Below are 20,517 nucleotides of genomic sequence, written 5' to 3'. Positions count from 1 at the left end.
TATAGGGAGCTCTTGACCTCAACTATCATGTGAGTGTAGTCAACAACTGGGGGTGCTGTCAGGTATGGGTAAAATATGGATAAAATTAATTTTCACCCATTTAGAAATTAGATATTTAAAATATGATTACACAAGTATGTTTACCATCCCCTTAAAGTCCACAGTGTACTCTCAATTCAGTATTTACAACTTCCAAATCTAGGAAAAACACTTATCTTCTTTAAAAACTACAATTCCCTGGGACCACGCCATGCAGCTTGATACATATCAGCAACATAGTTGTAGTTCTTCTGATTTGCAATGTAGGGTTCTAAATAGGGTTGTAAAAAGATATATATGCCCAATATATCTAATATCTAGTAAAGCCGAACTAGTTATTACACTGCACCTAGATGAACTATGTTGAGACAAAGTAAAAATAGCTAATTTTCCATATTTTTGGCGTTTGTAGGACGGTAGGTTTGTTTGCGGCTTGTAAAATAGGGTCGTAAAAAGATAGATCTACTGAATATATCTAATACCTAGTAAAGCCGAACTAGTAATTACACTGCACCTAGATGAACTACCTTAAGAAATAAAGCAAGGATGTTGGCTAATTTTAGATATTTTAGATAGTACTCTAGAAACTGCGTTTTTGGGACGGTAGGTTTTTTGCGGCTTGTTGTAAAATAGAGTCGTAAAAAGATACATCTACTGAATATATCTAATATCTAGTAAAGCCGAACTAATAATGACACTGCATCTAGATGAACTATGTTAAGAAAAAGTAAGGATGATGGTTAATTTCAGATCATTTAGCTAGTACTGTAGAAACGGCGTTTTTGGGACTGAATATTTGAATAGGCCTATATCAAATATCAAGTACAGCCGAACTATCATGTTATTATTATTATTATTATTATTATTGGTGGGAAATTATAACAGAGGAATATATTTGCAAGAACACTTTCGTGTTTTTGTGTGTATACAGGACGTTATTGAATCAGGAAATCCGTGTGGACACCACGACAATGGATCCTAAGTGACTTTACATTGGCATTGTTTCAGTGGTACTATGGATCCTAAGTGACTTTACATTGGCATTGTTTCAGTGGTACTGGCACGTAATTTCAACCCATTATGTGCTGCCACCACGGAATGCGGTGTTAAGAGGTCGTGGTCATTTCACGTATTTCTGTGAGATCAGGTTGTTTTTTGGCCCAGTGTATAAAATGATTTTTATTTGTTTCTTTTCTTTCTTTTTTTTTTACTGTAGATAGTTACTAAAATGAGTCATCCTCAGATAATACAATACAACTAAAAAGTAAACCAATAATAACAATAATGAAATAAGCAAAAATAATATTAAAATTATATTGAAATTTTAAAATCTATTTACAGAGTGGAATGGTAGCCTAATAGATAACTTATATACAATTTATTATTGTTTAGACACTATTTATTGCTTAGACACTATTTAGCCTATTATTGTATTTACTTTTAGCATGTTCTACTTCTATCTACTGTGGGCTATATGTTTTAATTTATTTAATCACTAAAGTATTTTATGTTAAGCCTACATCTTAATATTTTATGTCATTTATCATAGTTTAGTTCTTAACTCCAGTGTTTCCTCAGTGGGAGCGTGTGCACCGGCAGGGGGGCTAAATTAAGGGGAGATTGTTATAGATGTATACACAGAATAGATATACATTTAGGTATGATACAAATTAGCAACAACAGGAATAAATGGGAAAAAATGGTAAAAAAAACAAACAAAAAACAACTAAAATAATATTAAAACACATTTCCCGTCTCAGGTATGTGGACTTTATTGATGCCACACAATTATTTTCAATGTCCTGACTATAACACCAACTATTATAATCCAATGTGAAACAGAGCTCAAGCTTTTCACTTAGACCACTGGTGCTAGGAAGAGCATAAACCTACAAGCTTCTCTTCCTATGACTTTTACTAAAAATGTGTCTTGTACGTTTTCTGAAGCCTTTAAGTTACAAAAATGAAACACACTACACTGAGCATTTATACCTCCGACCGGACCGCGGCAGAGCGCTGCTGAAAGTTATACATTTTGATACATACAGGTAGGCTATATACATATTGTAAAACTCTGTAAAAGTACACCAAAGCATACAATTACCTAAACAGAGTTATTTGCATTATAAAAACCGTCGTGGCGGCTCTAGGACAAATGCACTTACATTGATCACTTCCATAAAATAAAACGAGAAATTAGAGAAGATTGAAAAAAAATTGTTAAAATTAAATTAGGGGACTGATCACAGATGTATTGTCTCTGTGTGTTTTTACATCTATTGTTGCTTTTAATTTGCAGCTATACTTTTAATGAAGCTGACATGTCATGACAGTCAAGCACCCCCCCGGGATTACGGGATTACGGCAGCCAATCAGCGTTGAGCTGCAAGTGACAAGACCCAGCGAAATACTGCTCCAGATGAAATTTCTCATCTCAAGCGACGAGCTCTGTCGCTCCATCGCTGTTGCTCGGAGCCCAAGCAATTTTTCTCCCGGGCGAATATACGCTCAATCGCCCGTTTGCATTGACTTTGTATGTAAACTCGTCGCTAGCGAAAAAACAAAAAAACAGGTCCGGTGTGAACACACCTTAACATTATGTTATAAAAAAGCACAGAGCGCTTTCCATCACCTGCACCTTTTATCTCTGACAGTAGCTCTATGTCATGTCATGTTCATGCTCAGGCAACAGCTTCTCTTTATATATTGCTCTACAAGCTTGGCTTGTTCAGATAAACTCATTTTGTTAATCACACTGAAGGAGTATATCACCAAATGCAATGCATATTTTCAATAGCTGTATGACAATAGCAGAGTCGGCGATATATATGGGTGATGTAGGTTGCTGCCTAGTGTGCCATTCAGCCAAAATGGAGAGTCTATAGAGGTACCACCTCTAGTCCTGCAAAGCACTTCACCTTAATGTGTTTACCAGTGATCATCACAGTCAGAACATGATATAGCGGGGGACTGCAACCTTTTCTATCAAAAGAGCCATTTATGGCAAAAAAAAATAAAAATAAAATCTGTCTGGAGCCGAAAACATAATTGAGCCTTATAATGAGGGTAACACAGCCCAGTAAGTCTAAATGAGCCTATCAACATATCTTATAGGTCTAAATAAGTACATATAGGTAACTGATGAACAGTGTCCACTAATATTTTTTACCACAAGGTGGCTACTCTGCAGTGGGCTGTTTATGATTATTTGGTATTCTTAACTTTGCAGCATTGGCGGTCGAAGCAAACAAATTTGTCAATGCACTATTGAATTCTCTATTTTCCTCTAAGTCTTTTCATTTTTTGGATTTGGAATCTATAGCTAGCCTACTAGTGAGAGTCAAGACCAGCAACTGCTGTTGAGGTTCAGCAAAATTTAGAGGAAAAGGCGCCAGGCCAAAGATATATGACACATATTTTAGTTGAAGAAATCTTGAAACTTTTTTTTTTCTAGGTGTATCGCTACACATTTTTACAATTGGGGTACGTAGTCATCACTTTAGGCCTAAAACAATGATAAATTAAATTTAATATGTTAAAAAATTACTGTATCCATACCATTTTCATATAACAGGGAGACACTAGAGAGGTCAAGGAGCCACATGTGGTTCCAGGGCTGCCCACCCCTGTCCTATATATTTATCAGTGTAAAAATATCGATCGGAAAATACTTCTGTTACTTTTCCAAAACCTTAGTGTATTTCTTGAATTCTCTAAAGCCCGTGACTCTGTCAAGAATTATCTGTTTTTTAACATGTAATAGTTTTTGTTGTTTAATGTTTTCCAATGCAAACAGTGGTATTAATTGAGCATAGCATTAGTTCGGGCAGGACACGATGTCAAGCTCAGCTCATATCCCAGCTACATCACCTGATCTCAAACAACCCAATCAACTGATGGATCAGCTGATTGATGGAAGGGAGTCAGCTAATAGATCACACGAATCCTTTCTATGCAACCAATTGGCTAATATCATTCAGTGCGCCCCATTTTTAACTGCTTTGGCCTGCCTACCATTGCTGCTTACTCTGCAATCCGCTTCGCAACCCGCCTCCACCCCAGCTCCTCCTTTCATGTTGTGTCTGATTTATCAATACCATTTCTGTTTGTCATTGATGCTGCTCTGTTCTGTTCCTGGGGGGTCTTTGCTGCTGCTCTCCCTGCCTTAGACTTTCCATGTAGGCGCATGAAAGGGCAGCGAGGTTTGCTCTGTCTGCCTTAAGGCTTTCCTAGGAAGTGCGTGGAAGAGCGGAGAGGTGTGCTCTCTCCGCCTCAGGCTTTCCACATAGGCCCGCAGAAGAGGCTTTCTGCGTGGGCCCGAGGAAAGGCAGAGAGGCCCCAGAACAGAGACATACTGACAATTATAATACTACAAATGGAAATCATTATCAATCATTAGGTGTAACAGTGTGAAACCGAATGTGACATGGGACTTTACCTTACAAATAAACTGCACACGTCGTTCATTTATGCTGGCAACCTCAGTAATGATTCTCCATAAATCCGGTTTACTTGTTGGTCCTAGGCCAAAGAAAGAAAATAAAATTTGTTACCAAAAGAACTAAAGGAAACTCATCACACCATGTCTTACCATATCATATACAACTCAACATTCAAGATTCACAGGTTCAGTAAGTCTTTTCACAAATGTAAATTGGGATTAAAATGTCTTTTTGTCATCACTTGTACTGGGCAGTCTGAAGTGGCAGCCAAAATACTCACGGTCCTCTGGTGTTCTTCTGGTAGCGTTGCTACTCCAGTTGCTCCAGTAAACATGGCCCTTTTTGTCACTTTTGCAGCGCACCTGAGTGACATATACTGTGTCTGGCTGAAGGTTCTGGAGTCTGAAGGACTGTATGTCTGTGGCAGTGTCCGAAAGAGGTACCTAAAAGACATTAAATACATCCCTTGGATTGATTTTGTTATCTACCTATCAGAGAAGACTAACGGTAGACTTGTTTGAGTAGGTAGCCAGATGTACAAAATAACACAAAGACATGTACCTGCCTCAAGAAGAAAAGACACACAAATAAAGATAAACACTGACATTAAATATATGGTTCTTAAGATTTCAGTTCTGCTTGATGTTGCAACACCTGTGTTAACAGGTGGTAATAATACAGGTCTCATATTTAATGTGCATAACACATGTATCAACCACAGAGTCCAGAGTGATGCTGGTGAGTCTGCAAGGCTGTGCTGAAGCACAGTGGTGCCAAGGATGTGCAGTGTCGACTTTGGTACAATTTGGGCCTGCAACATGTGTAATGTTGATAAACTCTGAATAAAGAACAGTGCTCTGCAGCTCTTTGCGACAGCAGTGGCAGAGTTTCAGGCCTCTTCAGGAAGTTGAGAATGTCTACCCCTATGTAAGCAGGGATTCTCTGTCGCTTACTACGGTAAAGTTACATTCAACAACAGGTGAAGAAAGGGAGAGCAGAGATGTTAGGCTACATTTAAGAAAATTCAAACATTTCAAGCATTAGCAATGGAACTTTCAGAATGAATGCTTTTTTTTCCCGGATCCAAGGAAGCACAGGGTTGTGCAGAGCAAGCAGCATGTCATCCACACAGGGCCGGTGCCGCAGCTCACTGACTGCAGTTTAACGTTAGATGCTGGATATACAAATGTCACAACCAAACCCTTATTCACTTCCTTGGAGTCAACAAGCACAAGCGGAGAGCCTACAGGATTAGCTCAACATTGCCATTGCAACTCAAAGTGTGTTAGTTTGCCATCAGAACTTATAACGCTAGTAACTACCGGCAAAATACTTCCCCTAATTAAATCCATTCTCTACTTTATAACTGCAGTGATTAAAGCAAGCAGAAAGTACGCCTGTTTGGAAATTAATACATCCACTTCGTGTATTTCACTGTGGTTTTTTTTTAGTGTATTTCACTTTGTTTCTGTAAGAGTAGATGTGACGGATGTATTTTTCAGGAGCGGGTTTGGTGATTCGGGGGCCCCGGGCTATCGCAATCTTGCTGTACTTTTCACTCTCTCGAATTGGGAATGTTTATAGGCTGCAAGCAGTGGTAGAGGAGGTGCTCAAAACTTTTTTTCTGAAGTAAAACTTTTCACTATTAATAGTAAAACTGTTCATACTACACAGTAAAAGTCCTGCATTTAAATTTTGATTTAAAGTGAAGACTGAAAGAGAGGAATTACCAGCACATTGTGCTTTGATTTACTCAACATCTGTTTCAGGTCAAGCTTCAATTCTAATACAGTGCTGGACAGTTAAATAAATAATAATGTGTTATATTTTATTGGTTATATTTGTGAATAAAGTCTTCATCTACACTGTAACCAGTAACATGCATCTGTCAGGTAAATGTATGTTTCCCTCTGATGTAAAAGTACACAGTAAGTCATATATCGTCAAACTGCCTATCTTTTAGATGCTTTGGGGGGCTTTTGTTTGTTATCTCACTGTACAATGTGTTTGAATAGTACTAATTTTAACATTTTTCATACCGAAACATCATTATAAATCTATGGCTGGTTGGGGCCCCAGTGTATTGTAGGACCCAGAGAAACGCGGTGTCGAGGGTGAAGTTGTTAGTTTAAGTGGTTCTGGGGAAAGCTGCAAGTAGCAATACCACAAGGCCAAACACTTGGCCTGTTACAAACAGGCATGTTTAAATGGGCATTACTGAGTGGTAGAAGGAGACAAACATACTTACATAAGTCCAATTTTGAGATCCATTCGGGCAATATCTTATTTGATATATTAATTTCACATATACTTTAGCAATAGGATGACTCCAGTTTATCAGAAGGGAGGTGGAAAAACCCTTCTCTGAAATGATTTTGACGTCTGATGGAGGGTTTGTTTTCACTGCAACAAAAAACACAACAAGCTGTCAAGAATATGTGAGATGGTGATCATCAATAATCAACACATCACATTTCAGCAGAGCCGACATTGTGATGGAGGTGAGTACATGTTTTAGACCAGACTGGATCAGAACAAACATATAACCTACCAAACCAGCCAGCATCTTTTTTCAGATGCTCAGACTGTATTTTTCCCAGTTTATTGTGAGCCTCCACCCAGACCTCCAGCGTCATATGATTGGGGAAACTGTCCTCAAACTCCACCTGGGCACTGTTTTTAGGTGTTGACACAATATAGGTCCGAGAACTCCTAAAAAAAAGATGTGAAGACCATTCATAGGAACTCAACAGTAAGATCTACACAATGATACATACAAATTGAATTCTTCCAATTTCAACAATTTAACTTTTCACAATACTTTTACTGTTTCATACATTCCAAAATTCCATCTTTCCAGCTCCCTCACTGTATGCTGTAAGAATGAAATTCAATCCAATGCTTTGACCTAAGACAAGGCACGGAGAACACACAAATATGAACCCCTCTCAGACATGGTATCTGTAACACTGCTGGCTTCATCTGACTGTTGATGAAGAGCAAAAGTGATAGCTTGAAATAATCCCAAGGAAGACAGAGATGTCAGTTCTCTCACTGGCTACAGCAGGGACTGACTGTTAAATTTACCCTGCAGTTACATGGCTGTGTATCTCTGTGGCTTGACAATTATTGCCAGGGTTTGATTAAGTATGACATCTCATCGTTTTTCAAATATGACCATAACTCCACAAATCCGCTATTAACCAGTCAGTCCACACCCCATTTTGAAAGGAGGAAAAACATAGCTGCACTGGCTTCTAGAGTTGAAAGGTACAAGTCTGTTGTCAGCTGTGGTTTGTTGTGTGACCACATTGTTTCGAATATCTCAGTATTTGGCTTGATGACTGCCTTTCTTTTAAATTCAGGTTGATAATCTTATAAAGCTGAAGCTAAAGTTAGGGTTTTATTTCAGAAACAAGCCCTGTTTCCTCTGAGGCCAGAAAAAGACTGGTTGCTGCTACGTTTTTACCAGTTCTGGATTGTGCTTCTCTGTTGTATATGAATGCATCTGCTCATTGTTTGCACATGTTAGATAGTGCATGTCATAGTGCACTGAGATTTGTTAGAAATTGTAAAGCCCTCACTCATCACTGTACGCTTTATTCCAGGGCTGGTTGGCTATGGAAGTTTGTATTGGACTTTTTTATGTGTAACCCACACAAGACAATCTACAAATCTGCACCATGATCCACAAATATTTCACTATCCACAAACATGTCTTTGTACATTTGTGTTGTATAAAGTCATATCCACAAAAATACAGTGTGATTTGCAAATGCGCATTACTCACGTACTTTAACTTCACATAAAAGTGTTTTACCAGATTTTACCACAGCAAATACACATGAAGGCATATTTACGCATTTGTGGATTAATTTCTACATGTTAAACTGGTTTTGCACATTTGTGGATCGCTTCCTGTGAGTTTGTGGGTCGTATGACATTTGTGACTTCTTTCCCATTTGTTTGCGTAATTTTGTCCAATTCCTACCACAGCAGAAATCATACTGTACTTTAGTATAATTTTGATGAACTTGTACTTTACTTGAGTATTTCCATGTTCTGCTACTTTAAACTAGTTAAACTGCAGATTCAGACTTATAGTAAAAAATATAATGAACAAATAAATTATGATGGATAAACAAGACTTGACTGCTACCTGCAAAAAAAGACCCACATTTAACAGCCTCAACATTTAAGTGATAAAAACATTTATGCATCAGTAATTTTATTTGATCTGAAATGGACCGTTCTGCATGAGTACTTTTACTTTTTGTTTCTCTTGTACTTTAATCTCAGTAAAAGATCTGAGTACTTCTTCCACCACTGCAACCCTGTGTCAAATTAGTCCATTAGCTTAATGCAAACACATAATGGGAATAGCATTAAAATTAGCATCGCAATAGTATTATCCTTACAAACGATCCACTTTTATTTCAAATGCTTAACATCAAAAAGACATACGTGCTCATACTTAGAGGCATAATTCCCCAGGCTCTCTGGAAATGGAACTAATAACAGCTGACTTCTGTCCCTATGTCCAGTTGTTGATATTGTTAAAGATGTGAATGCCAGATATGCTCTTTGCTTTGGCCTACTTGGTACAGTTATCTCATGTGAGAGAATGTCACCACCTGCAGATGTGGCGAGTAACTGCACCTCACGCAGATATTTTTTACAGATCCTGCTGTAGTAGGAAGGAACTGGACAAAATTATGCAAATACAAAGGAGGGAGGTCACAACTGTCACATGACCTGCAAACTTACAGGAAGCGAGCCACAAATGTGCAAAACCAGTCTCACTTGTAGAAATAGATCAACAAGTGCGTAAATATGACTTCAAGTGTATTTGCTGAGGCAAAACTCTTTACATTTGTAAAACCTGTAACACTTTTATGTGAAATTAAAGTATGCGTTTACAGAGTAAGTTATGCACATTTGCAGATCACACTGTATTTTGTGGATATGAGTTATTACAACACAAATATAAAAAGACAAGATTGTGGATAGTGAGACATTTGTGGATCATGGTACACATTTGTAGATTATTATTTGTAACCCACACAAGACAAAGTTAAATAAAAACTTCCATAGTTGGCCATCTCTTCGTAGGCTCAGTCACTGGTATTTGTTTATTCATAAAGCCATACTGGGTTAACTCCCTTTGTACATTTGTCTTTTGACCAGAGATTTGACTGAAGCTATAGTCTGAGATCTCAAGGCTTAGTTCGGTTCTCTGTGCCTGGTGCTCAGACTGAGCTGGGAAAGAAAGCTTTTATGTGTTCTGCTCCTATTCTCACTTGGAATAGCCTTCAGAAAGAGTGGAAACTATGTGAATTGATCTCCATGCCTGATTTTAAAGCTCTCATAAGTACAAGGATGAATGAATCAGTTGGTTCTTGTCATTGTGTGTAGGTGTTTTATTTATTTTTTTGTGTTGTTGCTGGCTGTAACTTTTTCATATGCTGTCTCCCTTGAAAAAGTGAACATTGATCTCAGTGGGACTTACCTGGTTAAAAATGGGTTAAATAAAACAAAACAAATACAATTCAGTTATGATGTAGCATAATACTACAGCTGAGTCACTGCACCAGTCCTGCACAGGTGCAGAAAATGCATGCTGCCACCACTAGCTGACAGGGCTAGCAGGTTTATCAAACTGGGTGAAGTTACTTTTTAAACCACCTCCAGATGTGGTCTTGTTGGCAGATGGTGGTCTGGCTGATCCAATTAGAATGTACACATGCTTTACGATGGATATTTCCAGATAAGACATACAGATCCACTAGGGATGTGATATTGAAATGTTACAAAGTGTTATCTTGTCTGATTGTTGGTGTGACTTTAACAGATGTAGAATTGCCAGGCAGTTTACAGTGACTGGTGTGTCTAAACAGGGCTAGAAAGAAATGTTTTCATTCAAAGTCAGAAACTACAAATGATAAGCCATGACAAACATTGAATTATCCAGTCCTCCATACCAGCAATAATACCCCTTAACAATAAAGGATAACTTTGCTGTTTTTCAACATTAACTTCAGCTAAACAAATCTGGACTATAGTGTGACATAAAACATGTTTTTTTAATAGTGCTCTGTGTCTCCGGGGGCTGCTTCAAAATCTGCTGATCCTCCGCAAACCGGGGACTTCAGTGGTGCTCCGAAAAACTACCAGTTGTTTTGGCTTTTATTTTTTGTCCCCACTTCTGGGTATCAGTGGGTGTGCTCTGGATGCATCCAAAAACAAATCTTCCATCTTGTCTCTCATTACAAACTAGCTTCATGTTCACCAAAATGGCATCATTTCCTATGTGTGCAGAGGATGTTATGGACAAGGATATTTTAACAGTGTATTTGCCAACTCAGATATTCAGGCAGGGTATTTATTCGACCCACCTGAAGAAATACAGCAGAAAGGCTGCAGCTGAGTCGTACAAGAGGGCACTACTGACCATACAGAACCTGAGCTGCAGGGAACATAAGGTGACTACTGGTGCCTTCGCTCAAACTGCCCTATGACGCCAACAGAAACTGAATCATTCTGCTGCACTGAATTACAGCATGGATAGTTTTGTTAGATGCTGTCATCAACTTCCAACCAGAGAGAGCCTGTGTGTGTGTGTTACTATGCATGAAAGTTTTACTCCTCACTTGGACAGAGGTGTGCTGGAGATTACAGTTGGACTATTGGACAAATATTTGGACAATTGGCTGAATACATTGCCATTTTCTTGTCATTTTATTTTGCTTCTGCCATCAGCTGAGAGACAGTGGGGAAATACAGCGTGTGGAGCCAGTATTTCACATTTTGAAACAGTGGACTACCCAACCGCGATGGTTTTAGTGAATTTTATTTTGTTTCTGTCTAGTTTGAATGATGTGCTTGAAAATATCGGCAATCGCCAGTTGTTGAGCTAACTATGGCTAGTTGGAAAATCACTCGAGATCCTTTTTAGGAGTGCAAAGATAAACTGAAAATAAACAACCAAAGCCACCAGGCCAAGAAGGCAGATGATCATTGTGCGAGTATTTTTGTCACCTAATGCTGTATTTTGGCTGACAAAGAAATAGCTTTTGGCTGTGGTGCAGATACATATCTTCCAGGGACTATACAATAAGGCAAATTTGTTGTTGATATCACTAGTGTTAATAAATCATGTTGAATTTCCCTTTGGGATAAATAAAGTTCTTTCTACTCTATTCTATTTTCTGGTGTTCTAGCGGAACAGTGAAGTACATTATTTCAGACGCCTTTTTGTAAATAGAGCCGCATGTGAGGCGCCAACCTTTACATGCTGGGCAGGTTTAGGGAGTATTTGGGGGTTGAGCCGTGCTGGAATGTACCAAAACAGAACCGTTGCCAATATTTTTGGATGAGGAAATTTCCAAACAGAAGTGGCTATGATGCCAAAGCACCTGGGGGTATACTCACGGGATGACTGCAACATTCAGTGTGTATGTTGTAGGGACTTCTGGGGTCTGACGTCCTGATGCTTCCCACTTACAGCTGAAGGTTGTAGAAATGTACCGTTTTTCTTGAAGAGCCACACAGGACAGATTCTCGGGCTTCCCTGGTTGATCTGACATTGGGACAAACAACACACAGACATCTTATTAACTTAATTTTTTTTTTAAATATATATATATATATATTATGCAAAACTACCTATCTACCCTTTTTTCACAGACTTAGGTATTAAAATATTTGAGAGACAACTTAAAGATAAGAGGGAAGGTAGAATACATTTCTAATCACATACGTTTGTGCTGTTACTCTCTCAGATGAAGCCTACATTATTCCTTTGCCACAGAGAGGCAAAACTAAACTGAACACCCTGGAAATACATAACTGCCCACATCTCTTTAAACCTGTGTGCCCACAACTACAGTAAGTAAAATTTAAACAGGATGGAGGTTTACAAGCTCTCATTATAACAGCAGACAGTTTGGGTAAGAACTTAAATATGTCCCCTCATTTACAGTTCTTAAAACTGTCTGTAGTAAAATGTGATCGTAACTGATAGAAAGAATGACCAAAGATATAAGCACTGAATACAGGTGGTTAGTGTTCTGCCAACAAAAACTTACAGCCTTTTGTAAGGTAGATCCCGTGGATAAATTTGCCTCCATTCAGGAAAAAATAGGATGACACTTTCTTGCAGAGGCAAAATAACCATACAGGTTTTTCACCGATGATGGGGACAGTGACACTGAGAGCTGATCCGTTTATCTTAGTGTACTGTTCTCTGGGTACAGTAGTCTTAGACAGATTCCAGTAGAGGTCATCTGCTGTGACTTCAGTTGTATTGATGATCATGCATGTAGCCGTGAAGTTAGTCCCAATCTCTAGCACTGGAGACTGTGGGGCTATCACCAAATGGCTCTCATCTTTTGAAGACAGACAAAATAAGAAAACACTATAATTCAATGTTAAGAATCAAACTCAAACAAAGCAATACTCATATGGTCAGTGTGCTTGCATGAGCAACATTTTTTAACATATGACTGTGACTGCTGACTGCTGAGTTAGCAAATAACTCAAGTTCCTCCAACAGTCCGAGAAATGAACACAAAACCAACAGAAACATCTGCTGCAGTTTGATGACTATATTCCAGAGTTGTACTGTTACAAAGTGTGCTCGACACACTGCATCTTCGCGAAACACAAGCAAACAGACACAGCACACACAAATGGAGGAAACACATCTGCTACCACCCAAAGCAACATACAGAGAAACACAGCTGGCTCAAGAGACAGTCGCAGGGTGCAGAGCGAGGCAACACACACCTGTGACCCAGTGTTGCGACACAAACAGGCGGACCTCCTAGTGGATCAACCTGGAACTACAACAAAACCACAGCATTTTCTAACTCGGTACTAGGGCTGAAACAGTTCCTCGAGTAACTTGAATAATTCTATTACCAGAAAGCCTCGAGGCAAATTGAGCGTTAGGGTGGGCGAGTTCAATGTTGTGTAAACAACGGGACCCATTTTCACAGGTAACTTAGCCTGTCCCTCCAGCATATCGACCAAATAATCAATCAGTCGACCAGGAGACTACAGCCCTAGTGTGCCCAGCTCCACAATGACTGAGATATAAGTGCACGTGAGGCTTTATGAATTCATAAGCTCCATAAGTTTAATATCCGGGCGTAAAGGGACCTTCAGATAACTTTATCAGTCAGTCAGTGGGTCAGTGAGCGGGCTAACAGTGGTCCTGAGCAGAGTCTCCGTAATTATGGCAATGATAACGCTGAGTGACACACCTGCCATTATGTGACATCTAATATTTCTCCAATATGTCTCGTTAAACTCTTTCCACAGAAATACGGGACAAACTGCATCCCGTACTGAATCAGTAAGGGACAGTACATTTTATTTTTCAATTTGGGATGAGGGGCAACTCTGTTGTCTCATGCCTTGGTGTGGCACTGGCGTCAGTCACATCCCTTATCCTCAGTTTTACTATCCTTACTTTTATGCAGATTTCCACAGGAAAAGAGTCTGCTGCATTTCAGAGATTTTCCTGGGATAAAGAGTTTGTAACTTTTATGGACGCTATCGCGCTACTTGGTCAATCAATTCACTTCACTACTGAAAAGCTCTGACTTTCAAAAAGGGAAACAAACGTGTTGCTCATTTCTCTCATTTCAGAGACTTTTCTTATTTTCTCTTTTCTATATTGCCCTTAAATAAAGCTTAAATAATCTAATAAAAAGACGCAGTATTTCTTATCCGATTACTTGATTAATCGCCAGAATAATCGATAGAATACTCGATTACTAAATGAATCAATAGCTGCAGCCCTACTCGGTACGTTTACATGAAGTTAAGTGGAGCTACAGTTATAGCTACATCAACTAGGCCATTAAATTGGACTACTCTCCTTGTCCCAGTATACAAGCACGGCAGGGATATCAATTTACTGACCAAAGTATGTCTGACTCCACTACGATATGCCCCCTTTCAGCTTGTTAGTTTTGGACTTTTTTCCAGTCAACCTATTATTTCACAGACCAAACCATCAACAAACAAGTTAGCTACGGTTAGCTAGCGGCAAACTGGTACCATGGTGGCAACTTTACAGCTCTGTACATTTCGCCTGTCCAAAAACGCATGGCTCTGGAAGTAGATTTCACCATGTCATTACCAGCTTCATCTTCTGTTACGCATTTAATGCTATTGGACTTCTGGGTCAAAGCCCAGGGCAGAAACTGTGCCTAGGCCAGTTTGGGTCTGATTGACTGTATACATGCAGAAGTGATTTGATTCCCAATCTCATTATCTGAGTGTGTTAGTCCGACTTTGAGAAATTCAATTTAGCGTGATATTAGTTGGACTAACACAAAAAAACAATTTTCTCTTATGTCATGTAAGAGTACTGACTCTTATACTACATGCACATCAGCTCAGGAAACTCTTGAGGGGCCACTAAACCTTCAAGGCAAAGGTCTCGTGACAAACAGGATCCTGGGCGTAACATCCAATAGACCAGACCAGCATCGCGTTATAATCAAGGCCATGCCTCATTTGGGGGGAAAGAATCCCACTGTCACATTTGGGGAGAAACGGAAAAATGCAGAAAAGCTATTGTGTAGAGGGTTAACCAAGCCCTTCACACTGAGATCTGAGCCACATTTAACATGTGAATATTCACTTTAAGTGTGGTAAATGGCCAAATGATGCTGGTGACAGTTCCTTCTGATGGACAGGTAAGGTTGAAAACAACTATTAGACATGTCTATAAAGATGAAGAAGATAAAAATGCATAGAAATGTGTTGAGGATTATGGGTTAAACATGCAGAGTGTAAGACAGCTTCATTGTATACCTCCCACTTCTCTGGCATAGTGATTCAGCTTAGCATATGCCATCTCAATCATAATGTGTTGCTTTTAAGTAGTTGGGAATGTGATAAAGTCATGTAGAAATTGTAGAAAATGCTGTTACAGTCCTGCGGAAGGATTCCACAGGGTTCCTCTCAGAATCAAGCAGGGCAAAAATAAGTGTGATTAAATAAATAAAAAAGTGTGATTTCTGTGGACTGGAAATAGGGAGTATTCCTCATTTATTTCACTGTACACACCAGAGTGTTTTGGATTGATTTTGCCAACTTTCTAAAAAAGAAACTTAAAATCAATGTTGAAATAAACATTTAATCTAATGCTATATTTGAGTCAAGATTAGATTGAAATTAACATGCTGTTTTTCATACAAGTTTTGTCATTTTCTTGGAATACTCAAAAACCAAACTGACTTTCCTGCCCTGTATTATTGAATTCTAATTGAATGTGTTTGTTTTAGTTTTTGTCTTCTTGTTTCATGTTTTTTGTCAATATATCTGTATCTCTATGAACTTCTATACAACAAAGAAAGTGGAAATAATACAGTATTAACAATGGTTCCGTCTTGTGATTTTTTTTTTTTAATTCAAAAGAAATGTTTTAAAGCTATCAGCTTTGCTAAATGATGAAACTTACCTGCTCCTCTCTTTAGAAAATATCAGCTTCCATCAGTTTCAAAGGTTTAATGTGAACATGTCCCAGACTTGTGTATTCAAGTTAAATATGTACACCTAACTCCTTAATTGCCTAGCATTTTCCAGAACTTTTTAAAATCTTCCTTAGACATTCACTTACATTCTACAAGACCAGTGGCCTAAGGTAGTTACTTCGGGCCTCAGTGCATGCTATGGTGACAGGCCCTAGTGAATACTACTTACAATTTTTTGGGCCGATACCGATTTCCGATTTGCAGAGTGTTTGGATGGCCGATTCCGATTTCATTTTTGTCAAACCACTTTACAGCACACAAGATACTGCAATATTTTCTATCTTTTCTTTATTAGAACATTTTAACCAAGATACAACCAGCTTTTCAATAATCATTTCAAACAAACAAACAAAATTGACGTTAAGAAACGTTTCCCTTTTTGCTCATATATAACTTCAGGTACAGTATTAAAATAAATAAGTAAAAAAGGCATACATAAATAAAAACATAGATAAATAAAATAATAAGTCTTGGTGGATAGCATTTGTGGCTAATTTCTTGAATAGACAAAAGTAAAAATATCTCCTGTGGAAAATTCACACAGGTCTTCAGGACACGCCCGCCAGTAAGCGCGCAAAACGCGCATCTTCGGCACGCAGCCTCGCACCTCGTCAGTTTCAAGCTGCACAGTGCAGCAGTGAGAGCTCTGCAGTTCAGTTTAACACAGACAATTAACAACTTTCTCCTTCTCTCTTTTGATGTGTGTGCGTGAATGATTAAGGTGAGAAGCTGCCCATGTTTCACTTCCTCACATCGCCCAAGCCGTGAGTTGCCCATGTGCGTGTGTGTGCGCTGCTGATGTTACACGATGTTAATCATGCAGCGCGGTGGGAATTTGACCAGCGTTTTTAAATTGGCATATTTTAGACTGACCGGCCGGTCGCAGGTCATGGCCGATCACGTGAAAACCGGCCCGATTCCGAGCACTGCGATTAATCGGTGCAAGCCTACTAGTTACTAGTTATAAGGCGCACTTACACACACCACTGGCAACTGTTTATTAAAAAAAGCCAAAGGAATCTAATTTAGGGAGCATTGCTACTTTTTCCTCCCATTTGTTTCTCTCTTGTTCTTTCTTACTGCCAGCTTTCTTACAGCGTCGCGGTGACGCGGACCTCCTGTCAGTTTCTGTATACTGAAACCATTTCCCTCAGTGGAAATGAAGCTTGTATTTACATGTATTTCACAGATAAGAAACAATAAATTGTGAAGACAGTAAAGCCTCCATTAAAATAGCATTTGAAGTCTTGAGTGTTATATATCCTTTAGGGATTTATACTTCATATGAACAGAGGAAATCTCCACTCGTCGCTAGGCTAATGTATACAATGTAAAATGCAATAGGCACGTGTTTAGTGTGACAGTTGTTTTGTCGGTGAACCTTGTGAGTTGTAATGGAGACAAATTATATGCCGTTACCTTTGTTAAGTGTTGCTGTTGTCCCTGGTTTTATATGAGAAGAGGAAAAGATCGCTAGTTGCTAGGCTAATTAATACAATGTAAAATGCCATAGACTTGTGCTAATAACGTTAGCATGTTGTATTGGTGGGGGAAATGTGTCCAGATAAAGATAAGTGTTTGTCTGTCAATGCTGCGATTTATAGTGAAGCCAATTTGCGTACCTGTGTTTGAAATTGTCTCTATTAAGCAATATTTAATGTGTGTTTTGAATCAACTAAACTTTACAGCACTTAACACAGTCCTCCACCGCCAACTAGCGTTTTGGAGGAGTAACTGCAGGGTGACACAGACACACCACCGCAGAAGTAAAAATAACGTGCAGATTTTTTTTTTCCCCACAACTAATCGATTAGTTGAAGATTATGTACAACTTCAGTCGACCAAGATTTTCTTTGGTTGACTACAGCCCTAGTCATTAGACAACATCATCTAACATGTTACCAAAGAATCATCATTGCATACCTGTATATGACAAAAACATCAAAGAACATGAGAAGTTATTCATTTAATTGAATAGTTTTTCATATATACAGTTTATTATTGGTTTTCTAGTTCATGTAGAATAAGCATATACTTTTGTTAAAGATTGCTACTGACTATTTTACAAAAGAGAAAAGAAAAGAAAATCATGATGGAGATGAGTTTGCATTTTTGAGTGCTACAGCCTATAGCAAATGGCACCATTTTTAATTTAATGTGAGTTCTTCTTCAACACAAGTGTAGTTACAGGGTGGCAATCTGAATCATTTGCAATGTTCCCCCACCCCAAGGGCCCCAGAGCAACCGCACTGCCTGCTCTATGTTTACACCCCTGAGAAGACTAGGAGCTTTATCTACCGTATTGTCAGACTTCCCTTAATCATTATTCATTGAAATACAGAGGACCATCTATTTGTAACAACCTACTTCCATCACTTTTTATTAATCTGTAAAGTCCTTGAACTGAAGCATAGCAATGGGATGCAGCCATAATTCATGTTATTACTTCCACTCCTGCTGTGAAAAAAATGACCATGGAAAAGATATACTATACATTGTAGTGAAAATGTGCAGAATCAGACAGTAGTATAAAGGTGACATTCAGTTTGGCGTTTATCTGTCCACTGAAAGACAACACTGAAATACTGTCAAGTGTTCAAATGTAAAATGGTACTGACCACCTCTTGCAGGTAGAGCATAGACAAGGCAAGCTAACACCAGCAGCTGGAGAACTCTCGCAGACATCATGATGATGACAAACTAGGAACACAACAAAAGAACAAAATGTCAGACTGGCAAAGCTAGTGTCAAATTTGTTACAAACGTAACGATAGTCTTCGTTAACAAGTCATGGCGTAACGTCGAGGTTAGCTCATTTGTTCGGTAACAATATTGCTGAGACACATATGTTAACGCTAACGTTTGATGAAAACTTAACGTTAGTACAGTGTCAGCCATAGTAGCTTTAGCTACGTAGCGTTCGCTACTACCTCCAACTTTTCGTCCGTAGTAACCTTAGCTAACGTGGAGGTAACGTTTGCGTATGTCGAATTAAATAGTTATTGCTAGGTTAGCATCTGTAGCTCACATTGCCATCCCCGTTAACGCCATGTTGTTTCCGCTATTAAAAGCAACGGTTTATTACTTACCTAACTGGGCTCAGTGTGGCTCCCCGTATAACCGCTGTTGGATCAATACCTCATGTCTTTAAGGCTTAAACCTAACTTACGTCAAAACAAGAATTGTACCTGTTATTTGTGTCATGTCCGTGCAAGCGACTCTGTGGTAGGACCACCCACTTCCCGTCAAGAGAAAGGTATGTCGCAACATGTTGCGGTGCTGCACCACTTTTACACAATCTTACAACATAGGGATGGACCCGAGTCATCATCGGTGAGCCTATGCCCTATTGCTGACAGCTTAGGGATCTGTGTCAATGCTCAGTAAAGGCATACTGTTTTATGATTGGTCAGAAAAACTGTCTGTCAAACACTTGTGACTAATCGAAGGTTTCTGGTTTGACATTCTTGTACTGGCATGTCCCCTCACTGTTGTTTTCCAGTATGTCTCCGCCCCTCGTGTTCACAAGAATGCACTGCACATGCGCACAAAGGGTCGTAAACATGGCATTCTTGGCACTGACTCGAAAGTCAGGATGGGAACAGAGTGTGATTGTGCATGTGAAAGTATTACTGTGGATGCTTTACCTTTTCAAATCATTTAGACATTTTATCGATTGAAAAGAGTTTAATGTCTAAAGGGCGTCCTTTCCTCCTGCTGTAGCTTTAGAACACCTTTTTTTATTCCTTATTTGTTGGGAAAAGGTACAGGTAGGTTTGGTTTCAGAAGTGGGCTAAAGATCAAAGTTGTTTTTATGGTAGTTATATAACAAAAACTAAATCTTGCTTTTGACACACATCTGTGATGTTTATGTCCACCTTATTTTGTGAGAATACAGCATCAAACAGAAAACTAAGTGGTCAGTGTCCTTTTCAGCCTTCAAAGCAACACGTACCTTTCTGGAAATTTTATGCTTTTCTTTGTTTAGGTTAAAATGCTATTAATAAGCTGATGGTGGCACACTAAAATGTAAGTGAATTCCACCAGAGATAAAAACTCATAATTATACCATTCTCAAATGGTTCTAAGAGAGTGGTTCTAAGTGTCTAATGGTTCTCCGACCAATCATTGCATTCGGACAATATATATATATATATATATATATATGTATACACACACACACACACAAACATGTACATATATATATATATATATATATATATGTATACACTGAACAAAAATATAAATGCAACACTTTTGTTTTTGGTCCCATTTTTCATGACCTGAACTCAAAGATCTAAAACCTTTTCTATATACACAAAAGACCATTTCTCACAAATATTGTTCACAAATCTGTCTAAATCTGTGTTAGTGAGCACTTCTCCTTTGCCGAGATAGACAGCATGAATATTGCACAGGTGTGCCTTAGGCTGGCCACAATAAAAGGCCACTCTGAAATATGCAGTTTTGCTTTATTGGGGGGT

The 20,517-nt window shown here is 38.7% G+C and overlaps 1 protein-coding gene across 3 annotated transcripts in view; it reads right to left on the bottom strand.

The window, feature by feature from the left end:
• Positions 1 to 19,281, bottom strand: part of il6st (interleukin 6 cytokine family signal transduce) — a 45,142-nt gene extending 25,861 nt beyond the window's left edge. Inside the window, exons 1-8 of one of the 3 annotated variants that reach the window (XM_050052670.1) lie at positions 19,123 to 19,281; positions 18,652 to 18,733; positions 12,569 to 12,868; positions 11,913 to 12,060; positions 7,033 to 7,193; positions 6,730 to 6,884; positions 4,762 to 4,924; positions 4,478 to 4,560 (exon numbers count right to left, since the gene is read on the bottom strand). In XM_050052670.1, coding sequence (XP_049908627.1) covers positions 4,478 to 4,560; positions 4,762 to 4,924; positions 6,730 to 6,884; positions 7,033 to 7,193; positions 11,913 to 12,060; positions 12,569 to 12,868; positions 18,652 to 18,721 — 1,080 coding nt within the window. In that variant the 5' untranslated portion in view covers positions 18,722 to 18,733; positions 19,123 to 19,281. The remainder of the gene's footprint in view (positions 1 to 4,477; positions 4,561 to 4,761; positions 4,925 to 6,729; positions 6,885 to 7,032; positions 7,194 to 11,912; positions 12,061 to 12,568; positions 12,869 to 18,651; positions 18,734 to 19,122) is intronic. The other 2 variants (XM_050052671.1, XM_050052672.1) reach the window with 2 other exon arrangements.
• Between the last annotated feature and the right edge of the window lie 1,236 nt (positions 19,282 to 20,517).

This window comes from Epinephelus moara, chromosome 9 (assembly GCF_006386435.1).
Source record: "Epinephelus moara isolate mb chromosome 9, YSFRI_EMoa_1.0, whole genome shotgun sequence".
Taxonomy (NCBI): Eukaryota; Metazoa; Chordata; class Actinopteri; order Perciformes; family Serranidae; genus Epinephelus; species Epinephelus moara.
The sequence above is the reverse complement of the archived record's forward strand: the minus strand, read 5'-3'. Positions and strand labels throughout refer to the sequence as shown.